The 26,325-nt window shown below is 43.0% G+C and overlaps 1 protein-coding gene across 15 annotated transcripts in view; it reads right to left on the bottom strand.

Moving 5' to 3' along the window:
• Positions 1–26,325, bottom strand: part of Vps13d (vacuolar protein sorting 13 homolog D) — a 255,741-nt gene that overhangs the window by 220,084 nt on the left and 9,332 nt on the right. For 13 of the 15 annotated variants that reach the window (XR_002389017.2, XM_004863532.4, XM_013065081.3 and 10 more), the window contains exons 3-17: positions 22,399–22,476; positions 19,275–19,465; positions 19,103–19,183; positions 15,065–15,181; positions 11,034–11,138; positions 9,065–9,235; positions 8,568–8,668; positions 7,063–7,231; positions 5,386–5,487; positions 5,072–5,273; positions 4,198–4,377; positions 2,694–2,824; positions 1,684–1,759; positions 1,070–1,240; positions 32–162 (exon numbers count right to left, since the gene is read on the bottom strand). Coding sequence is in view for 14 of the 15 variants with exons in the window: in XM_004863532.4 (XP_004863589.2) it covers positions 32–162; positions 1,070–1,240; positions 1,684–1,759; positions 2,694–2,824; positions 4,198–4,377; positions 5,072–5,273; positions 5,386–5,487; positions 7,063–7,231; positions 8,568–8,668; positions 9,065–9,235; positions 11,034–11,138; positions 15,065–15,181; positions 19,103–19,183; positions 19,275–19,465; positions 22,399–22,476 (2,006 nt within the window). In the remaining variant the exon portion in view is untranslated. Of the gene's footprint in view, positions 1–31; positions 163–1,069; positions 1,241–1,683; positions 1,760–2,693; positions 2,825–4,197; positions 4,378–5,071; positions 5,274–5,385; positions 5,488–7,062; positions 7,232–8,567; positions 8,669–9,064; positions 9,236–11,033; positions 11,139–11,586; positions 15,045–15,064; positions 15,182–19,102; positions 19,184–19,274; positions 19,466–22,398; positions 22,477–26,325 lie in introns of those variants that run through there. The other 2 variants (XM_087214465.1, XM_021243499.2) reach the window with 2 other exon arrangements.

Genomic DNA, 26,325 nt, shown 5'->3' with positions numbered 1-26,325 from the left:
CCCCCCAACACTGTTATGTGCAACCACTTACAATGAAGTCTCCCACTAGTAAACGATCAAGAGTTTGTCGGATTTCTGCCTTGGTCTGCATCTTCAGCTTGTTATACTGTCTTCGAGCAGCTTCAGCCACTCTCAACTCAAGTTCAGACTGATAACCAAACCCTGGAAGATTGGAAATATACAGAACAGTCAGAATTTCCAAACGGGGCCAGGCAGATAAAATGTTGCAGTGTCTATATGCTCATTAAGCATTTCCACCAAAGCTAAAAGCCAATCAGTATCAATAACTGCTCCTTGCTTAACCTGGTGTAACAAGGCAAATATGGGTGGTGGATGGCCTTCAGGAGAAAAGCAGCACATGAGGGAAAGGTTACTAAGTCACTCATTTTTTTAACCATTTTCTGAAAGATTTCCAAAACTACTACATTTCAAAATCCTTATAAAACAGGAGGTTACACTGAAAAAAATGCAATTTAGAAAGAAATGCCTTCTATTCTCTATCAGTAACAGAGCAAAGAAGCCACCATATTCATGGCTACTGTTTACATGAAAAGTCTCAAAAAAGAAATAAATACATTTAGGAAAATCCCTATCAATAAAAGTGCTTTTACTGTGCCTACTATCTCAAATCTTTTTTGAGAACAAAGGGAAGCATAAATAACTCAATGATATTTAGAACTTTGCAGTATAAAATACTTTTCCAAGCAAGTAAAAAAGACCGCTGATTCTGCCATCTAGAAGGACATTCCTGAGTTCTCTGGTCTTGCATACCCTCTGTAGCCAAGGAAACTGCCTACCTCATGGAATGAGAAGTATGAGAAAAAACCATCCCCAAGGGAAGCAAACAAAGAGAAAATACGGACACTGACTCCTCTAGAAAAGGGGGCTGTCCAAGGTCACATGTCCTGACTCGGTGACTAAAGCTCACTCTAACCACTTACTGTGCAAGCCTTTTCTACTGCTGTGGCATCGGTGGAATGTATATCAATAACCTTGTCCAGAGCACCAGAAATGACAAGAAAGATGTTTTTAGTGAGTAACATAAGATCAAACAAACAAAAAAGTTAACCTGAGGTATGAACCTTTCCCTTGTAGAAAAAGTCTGCTACTTTTTTAATGGCCTGGGGATTGTAGATGATGTTCAAGGGTCTCGTGCTGACATTAAGCCGCCTCTCAAAATGACTGTGCACTGGGTTTCTCTCGTATAGCATCTCAAAAACTGGGTCGTCTGAGTCTGCAGCTATAGAGAGAACAGAGAAAGAAAATGGAACACAGCAAAAACAATTGCTTTATTCTTAATAGACCTATGAAGAATTCTGGCAGGGGAGGTACATTTTCTAAATAATTTTCCAACCACCCCACAATTATGCACACTTTAAAGAGCCTTGCAAATTACTGATTCTTTAATTTTCAACAGGAATCATGAAGACTTTGCTCTAACCAAGGCCCCAGGTAGACCCTGGTCAGTGGCCCACACAGATCCACATGGCAAACCACTGTGCTCAAAACAGAATACACTCCCTCTCCTGTTACTGATCAGAGAAGAGCGATCTGTAATAATGACCATTTTTTTTTTGGTACTTGGGATTGAACTCAGAGGCAGGCGGCAGAACCAATGAGCTAAATCCCCAGCCCAATAATGACATTTTTAAGGATGAATTTTAAGAATGCGTAACAAATTACCTGGGTATTGATCACTTCTGTCTGTTGATGTGGTTTGGAGACCAAAAGACTGTGAGACTCTGCCAACTTCTTTTTGCTATTAAACACACATATCAAAATGCATCAGTGTCATCAGACTACAATTCGCTGATATCCTAGATACATGAGCCATGCCACTGCAGTATACACTGGATTAGGGAAGACCAGAAGACAAAACATGGCTCCTCCCATAGTCAGAAGAGAATATACAATTCACTGTACACTCACGTGCATTTTACCCTTTAGCGATACTCTCTGTCAGCACACTGAGTGGAAATTCACTTCATACTGGATCACTGAGTACTTGCAGGCTTGTTCAGATTTGTGTCTTTTTCCAAACCTACTAAAATCAAGTCTTGCCCTCTGCACTGACAGTACACTACCTGGCACTCAGCACATTTAATGAACGATTGCTAAATAAATATTAAACATGTTTCACTTTTTAAACTTGAACTACCTTCCCACCCTCTCTACAGCCACCCCTACCACCCAAAAGGAATTACGGACAGAGTAAATGGCTACATATTCAAACATTTGGATTATATTGTGGCTGGTATAGTAAGATCAAATATCTTACCATTAATAAAACCTATTATGTATAAGAAATAAATATATAGAGAACTTGAGATGGTTCTCTTTTAGAATCCTGGAGCCATGAGATTTCTTACCAATGCCTATGGGTCAGAATAAATGAAAATGACTATCAGATACGAAGGAAATTCAAACATTGACCTGGAAATGTAGAAAATAGCGGTGTTTGTGCCATTTTCTTCCAAAAGAGAGCAAACAATTCCATGGCAGCTACACCACAGGAGGGGAAGAAAGCATAGCTATAAATCTCACCAATGCTCTAAAAATTCAAGAACTTAGCTAGCCACCCCAATCTGTCTCAAGATGCTCAAATATCAGAAAGAATCAGGTTAATATTACTTACCATCTGTCTAAAACAGATCTCACCCTAACTAAATTTGCCTCACCACTGTAGTACATACCGGGTTAGGAAAGACCAGAAGAGGAAACATAGTTCCTTCCGTAGCCACGTCTCGAAGAAATAGTCCACCCAATCGGACTAAAAGCAAGGAGGAATTTCTTCGAGGAAGAGATTCTGCTAGTAGTTTTACATCTACAAAACATAAATGTAAGAGTCGATATTATGACATTATAGCCTAAATGTTTCTAAAAACATTAGCTATATTTTATAAATATAATATATATTTTATATATTTTAGATGCTATGAACAATTTTTCCATGAAATTAGAACCAAAATAACCCCCCACCTATGTATGTGCTTATACAAATAAAGGACTTTTAGAAGTTTCCCAGCAGGATTAATTTTAAACAGAGCCTTTCATTTAACTTCAAAAAATCTGCTTGTTCAACTAAGTTTCTTAAACTACTGAGGCATGTCAGATAAACTACTATTTCAAGAACTGAAAAATTATTGTGAGGTGTCCAAACCACTAAGTATTTATCTATCTTTAATTAAAAGTCCCAAAATGCACTCAAATACATGTGATCCTCATTATTCATAGACTTTGTATGTGTACATTCACCTACTCACTAAAGTTTATTTGTAACTCCAAAATCAATACTTGTGGCACTTTCTTGGTCACTTAGACACAGCCGTACATGTGTCATCCAGTGTGCGCATTCCTAGCTGAGTTCCAACAGAACAGCACTCCGCCTCCTGCTGTTAGTCCCCACCCTCTGAACAGCATTCTTTTCCTGCCCCTCAAGCTCCTTCACTTTTCTGCATGCTTTTTGTTTGTGATCTTGCATGTAAAATGGCCAAGCGGGGCTGGACATGTAGCTCAGAGGCAGAGCTCTTGCCTACCATGTAAATAAATAAGTTAAATTAAATACCCAAGTATAGTGCCAAAGTGCTGTATGGAGTTTGGAAGTACAAGAAGGCTGTAAAGCACTTTACGCTGAAAATAGTACATTAAGAAAAAAAGAAAATATTACATTAGATAGGCTTTGTTTGGATACACATTACAGTGGTACAGGTCATTAGTGTTAATTAATAGCAGATACATACACAAACACACACACGCACATTCACATATAAATATCCTTTTTTTTTTTTAGTTTTTATAGTGGGGATTGAACCTAGGTCCTTGTGCACAGGAAACATGCAATCCTCTCACTGAGGTGCATTTCCAATCCTTTTTTTTAAATTTTGAGATATGGTCTCATTAAATTGACCAGGTTGGCCTTGAACTTGTGATCCTCCTGCCTCAGCCTCCTGAGTAGATGGAGCTACAGGCATGTGCCACCATACCAAGCTTAAAGATATCTTTAAAACACAAACTCATAAAAAAGAAAAGGCTATCTATTAACCAGCTCACAAGACTCTAACTAAACTTCCCTTAGGAGCAATGGTTCAGCCTGTGTTTGTGTGACTTGCTGGACTATAACCACCACAAATAATGAGAATCACCTAGACCCTAGCACCTAGGAGGAAATGGCAGCAACTGGTTCTTCGAGGGCAGTACCTGAAAACTCAAGCTGCATGAATGCACTTTCATTCATCTGAGGAGTCCCTTGCTCCTTGTGTAGCAGAGTCACTGTACCACGCTGCAGCTGCACGTTCAGCTTGGCAAAAACATGATCTCGCTTTGTGTATGTGTTCATACATGAGGCATCTACAGTGGGGTCAAAGAACTCCTCGGTGCCTATGTGAAAAGAAGAACAGGCTTTAAGGCGTAACCAGAATACCAGTCACAGTTGTGATGACTCTGTTTAATCATTTTACCCTTTTATAAGGAAGGAACCCAAAGACATGGACCACCACTGTACCTGCTAATGTAACACAACCTGAACTGTTTCAGAAGGGCTCTTGACGTATTCAAAACAGACAGCACAGGATTCACACTAAAGTCCAGTGTGAAGCAGCACTGTCCAATACAGTGAAATAGTGACTACTGAGCACTTGTGACGTGGGTGGCCAGCTCAATTTAGAAACTAAATTTTACTTCCATTTAATTATAATTAACATCAATGGCCATTCGTGGCTATGGCTCTCATTTGGACAGCACAGGTCCCAAGAGTGCCTCTGGACTGGTATCCGAGCTTTGCAGTTCTTCTGATTTAAATATGTGAACATGCTTGGTTTAGTTCTCTGAAACTAAATTTAGCTGCCACTCAGATCTATACCAGTGTTCGTTTGTAGTCGGAGACCTGCAAATGGAGCCTCCCCAAACATTTCCTCTGTCTCTGCTCAACACAAAACAACCATTTTACAATGTTTCTGCTGGTTAAGTCTGAGAAGGACCCTGGACCACTGCATAAACAACAGACCAAGTTTCACGAACCAAGTGTCTCCCTCACTGTAACAGAGGGGCACATGGAGGCCGGCGCCCAGCATACCCAGGATCTCTTCAGGGGTCCACTGCTCCTGCCGCTCTGCTGACAGGCCCTCCACCACCTTGCCCTCGGAGGTCTGCTGCCCATACCAGCCGCCCCAGCCAGGGAACCAGGACTGAAGGTACTGTAGCATCCCACTGCCTCCGCCGCCATCTGGGTCTCCAGGAGACTCTCCCAGAGAATCGAACTGAGGTTCTCGCAGACTCTGCAATCACAGCAGAGCACAAGTGGACACCCAAGGACAGTCCCAGACAGAAAAAGCTGAAGTGCTGCGAGTGCGCTGCATCTGAAGAAACCTTCTCTAGAGGACTTCTTACCTCTGCTAGCTCTTCTTGCTTATAAAACCGATCGTGAACCAGTTCACGCAAAATCTTCAATTCCTCAAAGCTCTGCTCCTCCTCAATCCGACATATCTCCTCCTGTTTGGATGAAAGCAAAACAGACAAAATCAGACCCTGTGGCTCCGGAGGAAGTAGGGACCCTCACAAATTACTACCGGCACCAGCAAGGAATCTACAGGCCCCAACATTCCCAATGAGGACCAAGAAACAGGATAAACATCTAGTTCCCTACTACTATTTCGAGTTTAAATACATTTTCCCTATAGCCTAACAGATTTCACTTGGTCTCAAAAATGTCTCTCACAAGTTTCACAGTTTCTACGACTAAGGGTGAGTAGAAAGGACATACAAGACAGTACTTAATTTGCAGTGGGCCACTAGTGTGCACATGCAGCTACAATATCCTACCCTGTGCTGAGCACGATGCTGTGCTTCCCACACACTGGCTCAGATGACCAAAGGGGTCACAGGGGTTACCACTCTTCCCACCTTGAGATGAGGAGGCCAAGGACCAAGTTTGCACACTAAGTGTGCAGGCCCCTAGCACCTTATGTTTCATGTGGTGTACAAGCAATGGCAGGAGCATCTTTACTTGTTTCATATTAGGTAGAAAGGGCAGTGGTAGCCAGCAACATGCCAACTTTAAAAGCAAAGTAGAGGTCTAGGCACAGTTCAGTGGTAGAACATTTGCATAGCACACACAAGACCCTAGGTTAGGTCCCTAGCACGACAGAGAGAGAGAGAGAGAGAGAGAGAGAGAGAGAGAGAGAGAGAGAGAGAAAGGAAAGTAGAGGTAGCTACCACTATCTTAAACTGTTTCTTATTCCTTAACATTAAGAAAAAGGAGACTATACTTGTTTGCCCACTTCAGGGGCAAATTTCTCTCCTTCCAAATTTGCCTGTGCCTTCCAGAAAACCATCAAAAACAAAATGCCTGCATTATTCCATCTTCCTCGTAAGGTTCCTACATCACCATGTCTGACACTAATGAAGAAGCATTAACCAAGTGGGGAGGCCATGGCCTCCGGGTGCCAGCAGGATGGAGAGAAGCCCTGGTTACCACACAGTGGGTGCCGAAGGGAAAGTAATGCTCCTCTTTGCTTGGAAAAGTCTACTAAAAAAATGGTTAGTTAAAAGGTATCACCTGAGTCAAAATACCAGAAATGGTCTCAATTGCTATCACAAAACCTGATGCACACAAAAGCAAAACGAATCAAGGAACAAAGCAATCCCAGTGCCTCCTCTTAGAAGATATACCATCACCACCACCAAAGGAAAAAATAAAAAGCAGGTTAGTGAAGTCAACTAGGACGACAGAAAATATAGGCCAAGGGACATGGGGATCAGTTACAGACTTGAGGGAAAAAAATTAGGACTGAGATCAAGCTTTGAAGTGACACAGGTAACTTGCACAGAGAAATGCAGGAAGGGTTGTGGGTACAAAGGTCTGGCAAGACTGTGGCCATCTCCTCACCCTCCTACCCCACGGCCTGGCTCTCTTCAGGCAGCAGAGAGGGGTGATGCTTCTGGCCAGGCTGAGGCTAGGCCCAGCCTTCCAAGCATTTCTCACTCTACTTTGCCTTCACAGATTCCATTTCCTCCTGCCTTCCCCTCTGAATGAAAAGAAGAAACACAAAGCAACAGTCCACTCACCTTGTCGTGTGCAGACAGTAAGCCTCCTTTCAACTTGCTGAAATATTTGTCAGTGTAAAATACAGCATCATGGGCGCGGTGCAATAAGAAGTCCCAGGAACAGCGCTTCCGCTGCTCTCTGATCTCATATAAGTTAGCATTCAGAGCAAAATACCACCATTCTCGGCAGCTGAAACAGCCCATAACAATATATCACTTCTCACAGCAAAGCAACCATGATGCTAGCAAGCCAGGGCAATCCACATAACACCACTTCTCCTCCCCGACATTTTCTCTCTTATCTGCCATCGACTTACGTCCAGGGTCATTGTAATATTAAGCTAAACCCAATAGGCAGGAAAAGTAAATCTGCTACCAAAGAACACCAAACAACAGATCCTTGACTTACATATCAATAATGATATTATTCCACTGGTTTATATTACCACGGTCTTAGTCCCCTGCACTGAGAGAAAATAAAGTGTTGCTGGTGAGGCAAACACCACTTCTCAATAGTTACCACGAATATCACCACTAAATATTTGAAATAGAAGCTCAGTGGTACAGTGCTTGCCTAGCATGCCTGAGGTCAGGGGTTCCAGCCAGGGGTGGCAGGGAGAGGTTTAAATTGAATTTCTAGGAAAATACATGGAAACGTACAGGATCTTTAAAAAGTTTTAATGTATCAGACTGGTCAAGTTCATCACTGCAAAAGAAAAGAGGATTTATTTTTGTTATGGAAGTTACAAAGTGCAATATAATGGACATGAACACTAATCCAACAGCCTAGAAGAAAAGACATTAATAAGCAGAATCAGGCCGGGCATGGTGGTGCACACATGTAATCCCAGACCTAGGGAGGCTGAGGCAGGAGGAGCACTGAGAGGTCAAGGCCAACCTGAACTACATAGTGAAACCCTGTCTCAAAAATCAAAAAAAAGGGCCGGGGATTTAGCTCAGTGGTTCTGGTGCCTGCCTCGCAAGCAGAAGGTCCCAAGCTCGATCCCCAGTACCAAAAAAAATTTTTTAAATTTTTAAAAAAGGGCAGGATCAGGGTTGGGGCTCTAGCTCAGTGGTGCAGCACCTGCATAACATGCGTGAGGCACTAATAATAAAAGAAAAAAGAAAAAGAAGGTTCGAAGAACACTACAGAGTGTTCACTGCACAGCAGACCCACCAGATGAACGTCAGTCTCCCTACCAAACCAGACCAAGAGGATGCAATGAATTTCACTACACTCGATCTGAAAATAAACTCCAATTGAATAAACATACAGTAAGAATATCAATAATAATAACAGGAATGGCATGTTAAGGACCAAAAACATCGACCACACTTTTACCTCCAACCATGTGTAAAGGGAGGCATTATTTCCAATCTGTATTTCCTTTTTTTTTGGAACCGGGGATCAAACTCAGGCAGGCATGGTGCCGCTAAACTAAATCCCCAGCCCTGCAATCTGTATTTTCCAAAGAAAAGAATGTGCTATAAAATGTGCTTTGCATTCAACACGTACAAGCCCTTACTTCTTAGATACTGCTGCTTTTGGTTTCCACTTCCGGAACTTCACCTGCCTCTCCTTCCGTTCCAGCTCCTTGAGGAATTCCATGATCTGCCTGTACTGCAGCTTTTGGTTAGAGATTAAGAAGAGACACTAGGTTAGAACAGATGTGGTTCTTTTACTCAGTTAAGACCTGCATGCAACAAGAACAACTCACACTAGTCAATCCAGACCTGAAACCCATGCACTGAGGGGTATGTTTCTCTGACCACTCACAGTTAATATTTGTATTTACTGAATTTCTTGAATTCTTTGCTCAGCATTTAACATCAAATCAAAACTAATCTAGGATGAAACCAATTTAACTATAACAGAAAGTGGGTTGTGTACGTAACACAGCTTGGATCTGGAGGGAAACGGGCTTCTGGGCAGGCGCATTCCTTCCTGCTGGAGACTCTGCTCAGTCTGGAGCCTCACTGTGAACATTTCCCTTCCCTCAGCCAGTGACTAGCCTGACAGTACCTGAGAGAGCTTCAAGGGAATGGTCTCCAGCTGAATGTCACACTCGATGCGGGGGCTGTGCCGGGATCGCAGAGGCTCCTTAGAGCAGTTTCTCCTCAAGAGCGCGGAGGCGCACACGGGCTCAAGGACGTAGTGGTGACTGCGACTCTCCATGCTCTTCGCCATGGCCTCCTGCATGTCACAAGAACACCTGCTCTGTTCAGGCTGGCCTCGCTCCTGCTCATCGCTGAGAAGGCTGTGGCTTCATGACAGTCAAGCTAAGCTACAGTCTGCATCATAACAGCAAATGTCCCCCATCTACGGTGTGCGATAGTGGAACCCAAAAATAGCATAAAATCGCACTCTAAAGCTCGCTAGTATTTTAAAACATTCTTTATATTTCTCCATAGGTAATATATTCACATGTTTAAAATTTTAAAGGAGCCAGGGATTTAGCTGAGTGGTTCCACCACCTGCCTCGAAAGCACAAGGACCCGAGTTTGATCCCCGGTACCAAAAAAAATAAAATAAAATTTTAAAGGCCAAAAAGATGAACTGTTTCTTTCTTACCCTCTTTCCTAGCCACTCATGTACTGGCCCCAGCGGCACCAAATAGGGCCAACCGGCTTCTGGCTCTACCCCCGGCACTCTATGCACACTGTACTCAGCAAATCTATAAGCTCTGTTTTCTTACACAAATACTATAAAACCTATTTGCCCTCGGTGCTTAAAACCTTAACACTATATCTTAGAGACTATTATATATTTATTCATCATAAAGATCTTCTCTTTATTCTAAATAGCTGCATAATGTTCTACTATATGGAAATGGTATTTAATAGAATTAGCAAAACCATTTTATACAACACCCAGCAAGCCAGAGAACCTTGGGTAGAGGAAAAGTGAGTCATTTTTCCCCACTCCAGTCAAACCACCTACAATTTCTTTATAAAAAGATCAAACTAAGCTATTTTTTATCCTCCACAAACAGTAACACTTTATATCTGATGACTTATAACTTTTGAAGTATCTCTTAAAGAAATGCCACTAGAGGTAACATTTCAACATACAAGGCAGTAAGAGAGCTCCTCTTTAAAAATCAGATGTGAGGGCCAGGTGTGTTGCTTATGCCTATAATCCCAGCACGTGGGAGACAGAGGCAAGAGGATTGCTGCAAGTTCGAGGCCAGCCTGAGCTACATAGTGAGTTCAGGGCCAACTTGAACTACAAAGCAAGATTCTACCTCAAAAAAAAAAAAAAAAATCAGATTTGGCTAGGCATGGTAGCATACACCTCTAATCCCAGCTACTCAGGAGGCTGAGATGGACGATCACAAGTTCAAGGCCAGCCTGGGCAACTTAGTGAGACTAAGTCTCAAAATAAAAAGTTTAAAAAGGGGTAGGGATGTAACTCATGCAAACCCTGGGCTCAATCTCCAGTACCATTAAAAAAAAAAAAAAAAAATCTAATCTGCTCATCTAAAATCTGGATGCCTAGCACATGGTGACCAAGAGAACTACAATATGTCACATTAAAACAGCACAATACTATGTGGTAGTAAGAAATGATGAGCTAGCAATACCAACCTATCTTAAAAATATAACCTCGGGGCCGGGGATTTAGCTCAGTGGTTCTGGTGCCTGCCTTGCAAGCACAAGGTTCCGAATTCGATCCCTAGTACCAAAAAAAAAAAAAATATATATATATATATATATATATATATATAAAAACCTCAAGGGGTGGGAATGTAGTTTATGGTAGAACACTTGCCTGGTATGCATCAGGTCATTGGTTCACATTGAGAAAGACAGACAGAGACAAGACAAACCTATATCATTCAAAGTTACAGGTACCTTGACAGTGATGCCTGGGGAAGAACAGAGGAACAGGAATGGAAATCAATTGAAGAAGAAAACCACCTGCAAGGCGGTGACCCTACCCTGCTTTCCTTGGGGCTCTCTTGCAGTAAAGCGCTCTACCAGAAGCATACCTGCAACTCCACCTGCGGCAAATCCCCCAGCAACGTGCAATCGACATCCCAGTAAATGCTAAACTCTGCCACATCTAATTGTTTTTTCCGCATCAGTTTCTGTACCTAGGCAAAAAAGACAGGAAAGGAAATAGGATGACTAGTTTTACTCATGAATGTATTAATGCAGTCAACAAATCATGTGAGAGACATTAGGCACTTTCCAAGGATACAAAACTGAACTAAAACATGGCTTTGCTCCTACAGAGACTAAAATCTAACCAGCTGGGGATACAAACAGGAACACAAATAATTTTAATCATGCAGAAGAAACAAAGGAAGCATATATAAGATGACCAAACAGAAAAGAAAATGTCACTATACAGATAAATGTCAAAATATGTCTCCATTTCTCACAAACAGTGAAGGCCCAACATCTTCAGGGAAGAGAGTATACCTATGTAGCTGGAGCCCTGGGTGGTCCAGGGAAAGCACAGGGACATGTGCATGAATACATATTTGGAGCAGGGAATGAGTTAAGTACGGTACTAAGAAAAGCATCTCAGAATCTTACTAGGGATACTGCCTGGAGAGCGTCCCCTCCTCCTAAGAAGTCCGTCCACCCTCAGCCGTGACTGTAACCTTATTTGAAAACAGGATCCTTATGGCGGTAATCAAGTTAAAATGAGGTTGTGCTGGATGGGTGTAGGTCCCAATCTAATGAGTGGTGTCTTTATCAGAAGAAAAAAGACACAAAGGGGAGAAGGCCTGAGGAAGACAGAGGCAGAGATGGGAGTGGGATATCTGTAAGCCAAGGAATGTCAGGCATTTACAGCAACCACCTAGAGCCAGATAGGCAAGGGACAGACCCTCCCTCGGAGCCTGCAGAAGGAAACAGCTGCACCGAACCCTTTTGATTTAAGATTTCTGGCCTCCAGAACTCAAAATAAATTTCTGTTGTTTTAAGCCATCCAGTCTGTGGCAATGTGTCATTACAGCCCATGAAAATGAACATACCAGGAAGGGAAGTTTATACCACACTAATGATTCTGGACTCCACACTTGTAAGTGTCACAGAGCCACTCAATATGGATTATTTGGTTGGCTGGTTGGTTAGTTGTTTCTGGGACTAGGGAATAAACCTAGCAAATACTGAGCTATGTACCTGGCCATTTTTTTTTTTTTTTTGAAGACAAGGTCTTGCTAAGTTGCCCAGATTGGCCCCAAACATGTAATCCTCCTGCCTCAGCCTCCTGAGCAGCTGGTATTACAGGCATCCTCATCACACCCAGCCCGCTCTGAGTGTTGATGTAAACAAGTACCAAGGTGAGTACGGATTAGACAGAACTGTGCCATGATGTAAGGCAGAGCTACCCCTTGGTATGCCAGAAAAGAATGAGTCATAAATGTGTCAAGATACAGAGCAAGTTTTTGAAGCAAATTACATTTTACAAACATTTGTTTACTCCAAGCTAAACATCTGTCATCCCTAAGCAGCCATCACCATTTGCCCTGAACAAATCCCATCCTTTTCCTATGTGACTATGATGTGGGAAAGACTGGGAACCATTGGTACAGAATGAATCAAAAGAGGGCCAGGGATTTAGCTCAGTGGTTTCATCACCTGCTGCACAAGCGCAAGGACCCGAGTTCGATCCCTCATACCAAAAAAAAAAGAGCAGAAAAGAGTGGGGGGTCACAAAACATAGTCCATCAGTCCAGGCAAGAGCTGAGATCCTGAAGGACAGGAGTCGCGCAAGGAGGAGAGGAAGGGACACATATGACTGCTGAGGAAAAATTAGCGGGACACTGTGACCAAATGGATACAGAAAGTAAAGAACAAATGGAAGGACGAGCATGAGACTTCTAGATATTAGTGCTGGGGGAAAAGCACATGCTGTGGAGCAGGGACGGCAAACTTTGTCAGTAAAGGACCACACAGGAAATGGTTCAGGCTTTGAAGCCACAGGGTCTTTACTGCAGCTACTCAGCTTTGCCACTGTAGCACAAAAGCAACAAGGGCCACACCATCCCAGCACTCCAGAAGCTGAGACAGAAGCAGCTCAAGTCTGATCATGTCTCAAAATAACAACAGAGCCAGACATGGTAGTGCATGCCTGTGATCTCAGCACTGAGGCAGGAGGATCCCTTGGAGTTCAAGGTCAGCCTGGGATACATAGTGAGTTCAAGGTCAACCTGGACTATATAGGGAGACCTTGTCTCCGGGAAAAAAAAAAACAGGCTGGGGGATGTAGATTTGGCCACAGGCTGTCTTGTGCCACCTGGCCCTAGAGCGGGTCCACTGGGCTCCTCTTCCTCTCTGCACCTTAGCATCCTCAGCTTAGTACAAGGACAACACTGGCAGTAAAAACTAAAGAGAATGAAATGATTTAAGACACGGAAAGCAGCACTAGCAGCAGTTCCTAGCACATAAAATGGCTCAAAAGCTACTAGTTGTTGTTTGTTTTGTTAAATTAAAAAACTACATGAAGTCACTGTTTTGGGGTAGGGCTATGCATTGGACCCTAACAGACCAGACTACAAATCAGAATGGAGTCACTATGCTGAAGTTCCACCTCGCTGAAACTAAGCAATATGGGCCTAACTTTCCCAATCACACTAGTGGCAACTGGTACAACAATGAAGTTTTTCCTGTCTTCCATCCTTACTTCTTTTATTCCTTACAAAATGTAACCTGAAGAAATCTGATGCTCACCAATCAGTTATTTTTCAATGGTTCTGTCCCTTACAAACAAAGTAACTCTGAAAGGACCAATCAACTCTTTGCTTTTTGTTTCTGCTTTCCTCAGCCCTTCTCCGTTTATAACACTAACCTCTTCCGCTCAGCCCATCAAAATACTTGTTCCATTTTATGGAATGAAGTGTTGCTCAATTCTAGAAAATAAAGCCAATTAAGATTCATAACTTGTTGCAATGTTGTTCTAGCGGTCAATAACATGTTATGGAATAAAGGAAAAAAGTGGTTTCGAGTTGGGGGGGTGAAACAAGCAGATGGAATATAGCACGATTGCTTTAGAGCCGTGGGGTGTGGTGAGCTTCCAGGCTGCCGGACACTGGTGGCTGATGTGCGTACGTCATCTGGCCACTCATCTGTTTCCTTTATGATATCCTTCACCCTAACCTGATAAAGCGTCTCCTTGACTTCTGTGAAACATCAAACAAATTATCCAACCTGAGGATGGGTTGTACGAGCTGAGATTTATGTCTAGTCAGTCAGAAGCATAGGTTACAACCAGCGATTTCTGAATGGCATCTGAAGCAGGGGCAAACGGTTAGCCTGACTTTAACCTGCAGAGCCTGCAGTAGGTCTGGCTGGAGTCACATTGGAGTAACCTGCAGGATATTCAGTTTGTGGGGCGGGGGGAATGCTTGGTGTGTGAGGAGAAACTCCCTTACACCTAGAGTGTGTAAACAGTATAAAGAAAAAAAATGTTTTAACCAATAAACCCAAAGCACCACATAGGCATCCCATAATTAGTTTAAAAAAAAAAAAAAAAACATGAATGTGTAGGCCAGAGAAAGGTAAAGAATGGAGTTCAAGACATGGAAACCATCGGGCATGGTGGCACACTTGGGAGGCTGAGGCAGAAGGACTGCCATGAGTTCAAGGGCAACCTGGGATACACAGTGAGTTCAAGGCTGCTCTGAACTGAATGGTGAGGCCTTGTCTCAAAAAAAAAAAAAGGTACGGAAAACATCAGCAAGGATGCCCAGGTAGCAGCTGAGACTGAAACTGAAACAATGAGCTTCCCCAAGGAGTGCATGTAGAAGAAAACCAAGGATGAAATCCCTTCTGCAACTCAGTTTCCTTGTGTATAAAATGAAAATGATGTGACCAAAGATCAGAAAACATTAACTGTTCCCCATCTAAGCGATTAAGTACTGCTGCAGACAGACCAAAGATCTGCATACCTACCGTGGGACACAGGAGGAAAGAACGCAATCTCATTCCACACCAAGTGACAAAGGCAGAGCCCCAGTTCCCTAGAACACTGCTTCCTTCCAGGTCTGCAGTCATATTTCATACTCACGGGCTCATTCAGAGCATTCTGCATGGACACATTCTTAATACAGACACCAAATGCAAAAGGATGGGAAGGATTGGTAATGCCATCTTCAAAGCGTAAATGGACATCTTGAATTTTTAACTGTGAAAGGGAGAAAGAAGAAAAACCACTTAGATAACTTCTACAGATAGAAAACTGCAGGTAGGGGTCAAATTGCTCTGGAGTAAACCTTTCCACTAATGTAGACCACAACAAGCATTTTAACAAACAGAATGCATACATCCAATATCCTGCAAGTGGCTGAGAGAGTTAGAACCACAAACTGCACATGACTTTTTTTCAGTACAGAGAAATGGAAACCAGGCAAGCACTCTATAATGTGCCCACAGCCCTTCTTATTTAGACAGCATCTCACGAAGTTAGCCAGGTGCACTATTCCTGGCTCCGCCTCCTGAGTACCTGGATTGCAGAACTGCATCACCACACCCACCATGAATGACGTTTCTCTGTGAATAGTGCTACCTCAAGAAGAAAGGCAAATTTTCATTAAATCATTTTAGAAGATAATTCAATGAAACATTTAGCTGGGCATGGTGGCGCATGCCTACAATCCCAGCTTTCTGGAAGGCTGGGGCAGGAGGATACCAATTTTGAGCCCAGCCTAGGAAACTCAGTGACTTAATGAGGCCCAGTCTCAAAATTCTAAAAATGGGCTGGAGATGTCACTCAGAGTGAAGTGTGAAGGCCCTAGGTTGGATCCGCAGTAAAAGGGAGGGAGGGAGGGATGAGATTTAAATAGAAAAATACCACTGTATCCAGGTAATTGGTCCTCCCATTCTTTCAATACCTTACCAATCTTGTTTCTTATGCCCAGGAATACCAGCAAGGTGAATAAACTTTGTATACATCTATGTAAGTACTGTATCCATTTATTTCCCCCTTGCCCCTATAAGTGGGCTACAGAAAAGGAACTCTGTTTCAATGAGTTAAAAAACAATAGCAGTGCCAGGGATTTAGCTCAGTGGTTCCACCACCTGCCTCACATGCACAAGGACCCTAGTTCAATCCCCGGTATCAAAAAAAAAAAAACACAAAAAAACCAATAGCAGAAAGTAAAAAGACAACCAACAAAATGGGAGAAGCTCCTTCCAAGTCACATATCTGATAAAGGAACAGCTTCCAGAATACTCAAAGAACACTCTGAACTCAACAATAAAATGATAAACCAAAAAACAATAAAAGAATAAATAAAAAATACATATATATAAAATGTCAAACTGATTTTTTTAAATAAGCAAAAGATTTCAACAGATATTCCTAACCCCCCCCAAAAAAAGACATATAGCACTGGCAGTATAGCTCAGTAGTAGAGCAGGGCCTAGCACACATGTGTGCTGGGCTCCATCCCCAACACATGTGTAAATATATATGTGGGCAACAGACATATGGAAAGATATTCAACATCATCAGCCCTGATGGAAATGCAAATCAAAACCACAAGAGAACACTCACACCTACTAGTATGGATATAATCAAAAGACAGACAATAGTAAGTGTTGAGGTGGAGAAACCAAAACGCTGATACATTGCTGTTAAAACTGTAATATAGTGTAGCCTCTTTGGAAAAAAGTTTGGTAGTTCCTCTAAAAGAAAACCATATGATTCATTAATTCTACTCAAGAAAAATGAAAATATGTTCATATAAAATGCTATACATAGATGTTTTAGTGACACTATTCATAAAAGCCAAAAAGTAGAAAAAACCCCAATGTCCATCAGCTGGCGAATGCAGAACAAAATGTGGTACATTCTGAGAACTGCAGAAACTCTTCATAATCCATTCAATTCATTGCCTCTCACAGTCTAAGGCTATACTGCCAAAGATAATTCAGTCTCCTTTGGAGTTCGGCCTCAAAAAGCTCAGAATTGTCAAAGAATCCACTGTTTGTTCTAGCCAACACGTGACACCGACCACTGACCTTCTTTCTTACAGCATTACTAAAAAGGGATTACAATGTGAATCTTCTCTCAGGTAGGTAGGTCCACAGGTAGGCAGGTGACAGACAGACAGATGGAACTCAAGAATGTCTTAGTAGGGGAGGGCTCTGTCCCCGGTCACAGTGAAAGGACAGAACTCTGCCTGCTAGCAGATGCACATTCACACTGACTAACGCTTTGTAATTTCTTCCTTGAGTTTCCACTCCCACTCCTTCCTGCTCCCTCCGCCCTCCAGCTCCCTTTCTAGGCTCAGCCACTATGAACAAGTCAGAATGGAGCTCAGCTCTTGCCTCTCCAGTGAGAAGTCAGTGAATGAAATGTTTTCACTGCTTTAACTAGAGTACGGCTCTGCTTATCTCTGGCCATCCATACAAGGAAATGTATGAGTTCATCATAAAAGGAATGAAGCACTGATACAGGCCACAAACTGATGAACCTTGAAAACACTACACTAAAGGAACACAGCCAGGCCCCGTGTTGTAGGATTCCATTTTGCAGAAAGTATATTAATGGTTGCCGAGGGCTGAAGGGAGAGGGGAACTGTCACTGACTACCAATGGGGAATGAGGTTTCTTTGGGGATAATGAAAACGTTCCTAAATTATATAGTTGTCATCAATGCACAACTTTGTAAATATACTAAACACAATAAACTGTATACTTTAAAAGGGTGAGCTTTCTGGTATATGAACTATATCTCAATAAAGTTTTTGTTCAAACTAAAATAAAAATAACAAGTCAGGAGTGGTGGCACACACCTGTAATCCCAGCACTCAGAAAGCTAAGGCAGGAGGGCCATAACAAGACCGAGACCAGCATGGGCTCTGTCTCAAAAGACTAAACTAAACTAAATAATGATGAATTTTTTTTTTTAAATCAATGACAGATAAAAATAAATACCCATCCATACTGACACATACCTAAAATCTCAGCTAGTCAGAAAGCTAAGGCTGGAGGACCGCAAGTTTGAGCCCAGCCTGGACAACTTAGTGAGACCCTGTTTCAAACTAAAAAGGGCTGGCCAGGTGTGATGGCGAATAGCTATAATCCCACCACTTGGGAGGCTGAAGCAGGAGAATTACCAAGAGTTCAAGGCCAGCTTGGGCTACATAGTGAGTTCAAGGCCAGCTTGAACTACACAGCGAGACCCTGTCTCAAAAAATAAAGTAAAATAAAATAAAAAGGGCTGTATTTTGTGGGAATATGGCACACCCAGAACCCTTCTGGCCTGGGTAACCTTGGTACTGCACAAAAACCTTGGAAATACAAGCAAAATCCTCTGACATCCATGAAAATTAGTGTGGACCCTAATCTAATTTTTGTTTGGTTGGTTTTGTTTGTTTGGTTTTTTTGGTACCAGGATTGAACTCGGGTCCTTGCGCTTGCACAGCAGGCAGTGAAACCACTGAGCTAAATCCCCACCCCTGTGTACTTGGTTTTGGTTTTGAGTCAGGGTCTCACTATGTATTCTAGGCTGGCCTTGAACTGACCACGCAGCCCAGGCTGGCCTCCAGCTCACAATCCTCCTGCCTCAGCCTTCCACCTGCTAGGAATCCAGATATCTGCCACTATGCCCAGCCCTGATCTAATTTCTGAAGAAAAAACAAAAGGGTAATTAAAGGCCAATAACCCAGCACTGTAATTCATCAAACTGCCACCAGAAACACCAGTGAGAGACTAACAGCCCTAGTCCACTGTTCACAATTCAGTATGTAACCTCCCCACAGCAGGCAGCCGACCTCTCCCATTTCACAGGTGAAGAAACTGAGACCAGAGAGATTAAGCGATTTGCCCTGAAACCACAGTCATCAAGGCTTAGAGAACCTGGCTTCTGAGGAGATAAACTCTCTAGCATGTAGGATTCTAACATCCAGACATGGAAGTGAAAAGGAAACTCCTACTCAAAACCAGCTGAAGCAAGAAAAACCTGTGCCGGCCACAGGGCACAGGACCTGCTCTTCAGGTTTCCCTCTGGCACACCTGGATAGGCCCCATGTCGGCAGGACCCACGAGAGCCCTGAGATCCTGTCCCTGCTTACTGCTCACGTGAGTCAGCAGGGCTCACCTCGATGTTCTCCACGATTCTGGTCACTACGGAGGCGGTAACTGAGTACCAGTATGATTCCCCTTTCTGCTGGCGTTCGCTCTGCGAGGGAAAAGAGCCAGGGTTAGAATCTGGTGCTTCACCCATCTGGGGTCCCCAACACCACCCCTCTGCAACAGGCTCCCTGCCTTGCCTTCCACTTCTCCTCCAGCGCTTGCAGCAGCACTTTCTTGCGTTCTCTCTCCAACAGCTTCTCCTTCTCATCATTGAAGTCCTGGACTTTCTCAGGGGCGCCAATTAAATGGAGGCTGGAGATGGAGATCACCCAGGGGTCCACATGCGGGCGGTAGAAGGGGATCTGAAGGGTCACTTTCCCAATGAAGCCTGCGAGGAAGGAGAAAGTCTTGTTAAATGCCTGTATGTGCAATTAATTCCTCCCATTTCTTGGAATTTTTCTAGTTCCCTATGTATTTTACCATTTATTTTTAATTAAAAAAAAAAAACCAAGGGCCGGAGATTTAGCTCAGTGGTTTCGCCACCTAGTGCACAAACGCAAGGACCCAAGTTCGATCCCTGGTACCAAAGAAAAAAACAACAACAACAAAAAAAAGAAAATAGGGAGAAGTTCAAATACCTCCCAAATTACATATTCTGTTGCTTTAAAAATATTTCAATAGAGGGGCCGGGGATTTAGCTCAGTGGTTTCGCCACCTGCTGTGCAAGCGCAAGGACCTGAGTTCGATCCCCGAACCAAAAAAAAAAAATTTCAATATATACGCTAATCTGTTTCATTCCTATCACTTTATCTTCGTTGAAAAGAAAGCTTTGTGATATTATCTCTTTCTTTTTTGTAAGAATCTTTTTGGTTTACATCTTGTAATCTACTTTGAAGATAATGGTACACAGTGTAATAACTATTGTTATTGTTATTTGGTTAGGAAATTTTGCTTTATTTTTTCATAAAACAAAAAAAATTTAATTTGTAAGAGATAAGACACCAGTACAGGAATAATGTAGAAAAACATGGGAACTTTTCTCCTGGCTCTCAAAGATCCACACAGCCCAACCAACGTTCCACCTCTGAAAGCAGCACACACTAGCAGTATGATCTTGACCCTCAAAGACCTAGAATTCAAGTGGAATCCATCTGTTAGATTTCAGATGAGAGCATGTCATTAACAATGGTCTTTTCTTTTGTTTTCCTCTTCTTTTTGTGGTGCTGAAAATCAAACCAAGGGCTTCACCATGCTAAGGAAGTGTTCAACCACTGAGCTACACCCTCGTTCCTCAAATTTTTAAATGTATTACTAGACTGTACAGCTGGTCATCTGGTATTGTCATTTAAAAACACTATTAGGGCTAGAGGTGTAGCTCCGTGGTAGAGCATTTTATAGGCAAGGCCTTATGTTCAATCTTCACCATTGCAACAAATGGAAATCAAGAAAGAAATTGGGGCTGGGGAGGGGGGGTGTTGTTTTTAGGACCAGGTCTCACTGTGTAGCCCAGGCTGGCCTTGAACTTGGGACACTGCTGCAACCTCAGCCTCACAAGTGTTGGGATTATAGGCCTGCACCACCACATTTGGCTTAAGAAATTTTCTAACAAGTAATGAAAAATTTGGATTTTACCAAGAAAAATGAAAGCAAGTTTTATATTTAATAAAATTTATATTATAACTAAAAGCACATGCCAATTTCCACAATAAAGAATTTTAATAATTACCACATAGCTCCAATTCTACTCTAAATTAATTAAGGGAAGATATATAGCATTCTGATAGTAATAAGACAGCAAAATATAACTTGTCACATTTATTTACTTTTTACAGAAAATAGGATCATTTTTGCAAATGCAAAAAGCATAAAGTATTGCCAGGCACAGTGGTGCACGACTATAATCCTAGCACTCGGGAGGCTGAGGCAGGAGCATCACCAACAGTTCAAGGCCAGCCCAGAATACATAGTGAGTTCAAGGCCAGCGTGAACTATATAACAAGACCCTGTCTCAAAAAACAAACAAAAAAAACCAACAACAAAAAGCATAAAGTATTATTTTTGCACAAATATTAAAAAACCACCAATTTTTCCCAAAGAACCTATCTTAATCCTTCAGTATTAAAAAAATTTTCTTTTGAAAATATCCAGTATCACCCTTTTTTGCTTTTGGAGGGACAGGACCTCATTACAGTCCAGGCTGGCCTTGAACTCACAATCTTCCTGCCTCGGACTCACAGTGAGGGGATCACAGGTGTGCGGCTCCTCTACCAACAGTCGTCATCATGCGTGAGGTTTCATTCAGATTCAAATTTGTCAGCACCTTTGCTTATGGTTCTGGCAGTCCACCGATCCTTGATTTCACTTCAGAAAGCCATAACCTTCTGCAAGATTTCTATTCTATTCACCTAGCAACTAATTTGCATTGTATTTGCATTTTATTATAATATAAACAAAATACAGGAAAGACTAACATCAACAGGCTATTGTTGAATGACGACAGATACCTAAATACGTAGGGGCTGATTTTATAAGTGGCCATTCATTTGGGACTTTTATTCCACAACAGTTATTTCTTTCCTTTTTTTTAGTTCTAATTTCCTTACCAACCTGATTCCTCCAGGATTCTTACAACAAGTGCTAACATCTTTTGAGTATTCTGAGCACTGTTCTGAGCTAATTTTAATGTACTAACTCGTGCACTCTTCTCAATAATCCTACGAAATAGGTACTTTTAGTTTCTCGTCTTTCTTCTTTTGGGGTGCTGGGGATGGAATCTCAGGCCTCACACGTGCTAGGCGATTGCTCTACCACTGACCTATATCTCTAACCCTATTACCTCATTTTAAACTTTTAAGATGACTTTTATAATGAGAGCGTCTAGGTTGTCCAAGGTCACACAAAGAGAAAATGGCAGAGAGGGAACATAAATCCAAGCATGCTGTTGTAGAGCCCACCTCTTATTTAATAAGAATAAACCGCCTCTCGGTAATATCTAGACTGACTTCTCTAGGAATAAGAGCCCTCTGTACCTAAAACCGAAGTTCCTGGCGTTAGTAAACTGAGGAACCTCTTAGGGTATTTATTAAATATGCAAATTCCCTCCAAGATTCTGATTCCTTCCATCTGGGGGCCACCTGACCTCCCTGCCACCAAGCCCAAGTTGTCCTGACACAGCAGCCCAGAGCCTATATAGTACAACTGACCTAACTTCCTCACTTTCCTATCCTGGTCAAACAGATACAAAAACTCTAGGCCCTCCGTCTTCATGTCCCAAACAATTTGACACTGAAAGCTTCCTCCCTCACCTTTAGTTTCACTTACCAGCTTTGACTTCGAATGGTAATTCCAGTTCTTTCAAGGCATCTTTCTTTAATGGCAAGTTTTCTAACTCCACAGCACCTAAAAAATAAAAACATCATCATGAAATATTCACCCAACAAATATGAGGTGCCCAATGTATGCACAGCATTGAAGTTAAAGAGAAAAGTTTACCTCTAGAACAGGGCTATGAAAGTTCATGAGCTATACAATGTCATGGGCAGTGCTACCACCAGCCCAGTGTTTTGCTGTAGTGTTTCCTGCCAAGTACATGACAGTGAAGCTTAGCAGCCTTCAAGAGCGAGGCAAGGGGCTAAGCGTGGTGGTGGATGCCTATAACCCCAGCGCTAGGGAGGCTAAGGCAGGAGGACTGCCATGAGTTCAAGGCCAGCCTGGAAGACATAGGAAGACCCTGTCTCCAAAAAAGGAGACAAAGGGAGACAAAGGTCTAACTTTCTGTAATAGACCAGATAATAAATATTTTAGGCTTTCTATGACATCTGTTGCCCATTCTACCCTATCCTATCCTATCCTACTCTACTCTACTCTAGTCTATAACTGTTTAGAGACAGAGTTTTCCTATGTTGCCCAGGCTAGCCTCAAATTCCTGGGCTCAAGTGACCCTCCTGCTTCCACCTCCCACATACCTGTGACTACTGGCACATACCACTGTACCTGGCTTATTTACTTTTTCAAAAGCTGGGCTGGGGATGTAGCTCAGTGGTAGAGCACCTGCCTAGGCTGCACAAGTACCCAGCACAAGTACTGGTCCCCAGTACCTTCAAAAAAAAGAGTAAAAGCCATCTTGCTCAGGTCAAATACAGCCCACGGGCCAATGTGCAGACCCAGAGCTTAGGCTACTACGTCCCATAGGAAAATCAACATCTGATTCGCTAGGGTGGCATGCAGGCTCCCCAGCCCATTCCCAAATCAGAAGCCCTGGACTAAGACACCAGAATCTGCCACTTTTAACAAATTTCTCACACCCTCTTCTCCACCCCTCCTCAAAATGAGTGCAGTACACAAAATGTTCAAATGCCTACGATTTCAATAAAACTTATCTTCAAAAAGAATTGTGCTCTCTCTTCCAGAGACTGCCTCTCTCTTCTCTTCCACATGTCCACTCGCAGGAGTAATAACTCCCAGGAAGCGAAGGAAGAAAGAAGACACCATTGGTGTCCTTTTCACGCCGAGCTCTTACAATGGCATAAACAGAAGTGCACAGACAGTCAGCGAGCTCTCTCTCCACTGCAGTCTGGATGTGAAATGTGCCCCACAGGCCCATGAGTCACAGGCTCAGATTGCCAGCCCATGGTGCTATTGAGGGGCAGAACCTTCCAGTGGTGGGGCCTAGCTAGAGAAATTCAGGTCACTGGGGTGCGCCTCTATTCATGGGGAGCACTAGGGCCTGGGGCCCTTCCTAGCTTTGCTTCTCAACTGTCATGAGAAGAACAGGCCTCCACCAACAGGTACTAGGGGCAAGGGGGCCAAGCAACCATGGACTGAAACCTCTGAAACCATGAGCCAAAATTAACCCCTCCTTTCAAGTTGATTCTCTCAGATATGTTGTCACAGTAATGGAAAGTGAACACCCTCTGCCAGCTATGCAAGCCATTCACATTCACACCCACACGCATCCTGAGCCCTGCTCCGGCCTGTACACTGCACCCGGAACACAATGAGAAAGGTGGGGTCCCCAGCCCCAAACTGCTGGAGGGACAGCCATCATTTCACTAAACAATTGCACAAGAATTTCCGAGCCACTTAAATCTGAGACAAATATTTCCACAAACAGGGAATAAGTAGGAAGAAGGCCCAGGAATAAGACGGACAAGCCTTTTATTCCACAGAAAAATAATGCAGGAAACTTGATGATTTCTGTTAAATGACTGTTAAGACTCATGAGTTTCTTGCTTCTACAGAAGAATTCAAATCTAGCAGTTTGGCAGATTCAAAGAAAATGCAGTCTACTTATTTTATTTTAATTTTTGCAGGCATGTATGTCTACATAGGGTCCCATATACATTAAGTTTACCTGAAAAAAAAAAGTTAATAATCCTTCCAAAACAACCCTATTTTCATATTTGAGGAGAAAAATGTCATGAAGAGAAAAACGTAAGGTGACATTTTCTCTAGGGGAAACTGACTACCTGGGAAGAACAAGTACACAGATTCCTCTGAACCCAGGACCCTGCAGGCCAGGAGTGCGCTCTACCCCTGACCTACACACCCAGCCCTGTTTCCTGTTCTTCGGAAAAGCATCACTTTCATTTGGAACCACCTTATTCCTTGGAAGGCAAACCCAAGCCAAAGGCAAGGTTTCACTGCCTGGGTTTCTCTGGCTTCTACACAGCCCTCGGGAAATGGAAGGAAGCCTAAGCAGCTCACAAAATGAAAATTAAATAAGATGGAGCACAGAAAGCATAAGAAAAGTTTTAGAAAATGTCAGGTGTGGTGGCGAACACCTGTGATCCCAGCACTTGGGAGACCAAGGCAGGAGGAGCACCATGAGTTCAAGCCCAGCCTGGGCTACACAGTGAGACCCTGTCTCAAAAAAGTAAACAAACAACAACAAAAAAGATAAAGTTGTAGAAAAGAGAGGAAATACAGGAAAGAATGAGAAGAAACAGCAGCCTACACCAAACCAAGAGCAAAGGAATCAAACAAAACAACATGGCCATGGTTGAAGACCGAAGGCTTCCTAACCCCAGCCATTCTCCCACAACCTGCCTGGGTGGGAAAGGTCCCCCCAGGACCAGGCAGCAGAGCACCCAAGGTAGGTGAATAATTTATAAATTACAGTCCTGTTCATTTCTTTCTAGGCAGACAATTTATAGGGTGTCTCATCTCAAAATTCCTCATCTCGGGTTAGCAAAAGGTCTATTCACTGGAACTGGTGTTACTCATTTTTCAGAAATCTCTATTGACCACTGGATTCTCTTCCCTCTGTTCTAGGTTATGTAAAGGACCAGCCTGAAGTCTGGGGTTTAGGGGAAAAAAAGGGAAGGGAAACTGGTCACAGTGGGTACATGCCTATAATCCCAGCACTGAGGGAGGCTGAGGCAGGGGAATCACAAGTACTAGTACTGGGGCCGGGGATTTAGCTCAGTGGTTTCGTTGCCTGAGCCAAGGACCCAAGTTCGATCCCCAGTACCAAAAAAAAAAAAAAAAATTTTCTTTTGGGCCAGGGATTTAGCTCAGTGGTTCTGCTGCCTGCCTCAAAAGTGCAAAGTCCTGAGTTCGAAAAAAAAAAAAACAAGTACTAGTACCACCTGGGCAATTTAGCAAGAACCTGTCTCAAAATTTAAAAATAAGGGCAGGGAATATAGCTCAGTGGCACCACGCCTGCCTGGCAAGCACTAGGTCCTGAGCTCATTTCCAGTACTGAAAAAAGAAAAAAAAAGAAAATGAAAGAAATAATTAATTAAAAAATAAAAAGAGCTAGGGATGTAGCTGAGTCAAAGGCACTGGATTCAACCCCCAGTACCATAAGAAGAGCCAGGGGCAGGGATTAAAGTTTCCCATTACAAATATGCAGACAGGCCACAGACCAAAGCTCAGACCCTGCCGTGTCACAGCCCACAGCCGTGTCACAGCCCACAGCCAGCCTCTGGCTTCGGCCCCAACCGCTTCAGAGGTGCCTGCCAGTGCTCAGCTCACACCCATCACTCTCCGGGAGTGGGGACTCACCCTCTGCCACCCATCACAGTCCTGTTCACCCGACTCGAGATCTGCTTCCACAGCAGCTTTCCCAGCATCCTACAGTCGGAGTGAAGCAGCTCCCCTTCTGTGCGCCGCTGCAGTAAGCCTCCATCGCCAGAACAGTTCCACAGAGGCAGCCTTTACTGCCGTCCACTTTGCCTCCCCAACAGAGAGCTCAGCAGCTCAGGGACAGGGACTGGAGAGGTGGAGATGAACTAATGGTAACGG

The sequence above is a fragment of the Heterocephalus glaber genome, unplaced genomic scaffold (assembly GCF_053883595.1).
Source record: "Heterocephalus glaber isolate CG9 unplaced genomic scaffold, H.glaber_assembly_v1.0 deba00001447, whole genome shotgun sequence".
Taxonomy (NCBI): domain Eukaryota; kingdom Metazoa; phylum Chordata; class Mammalia; order Rodentia; family Bathyergidae; genus Heterocephalus; species Heterocephalus glaber.
This window is presented reverse-complemented; position numbering and strand designations above follow the sequence as displayed.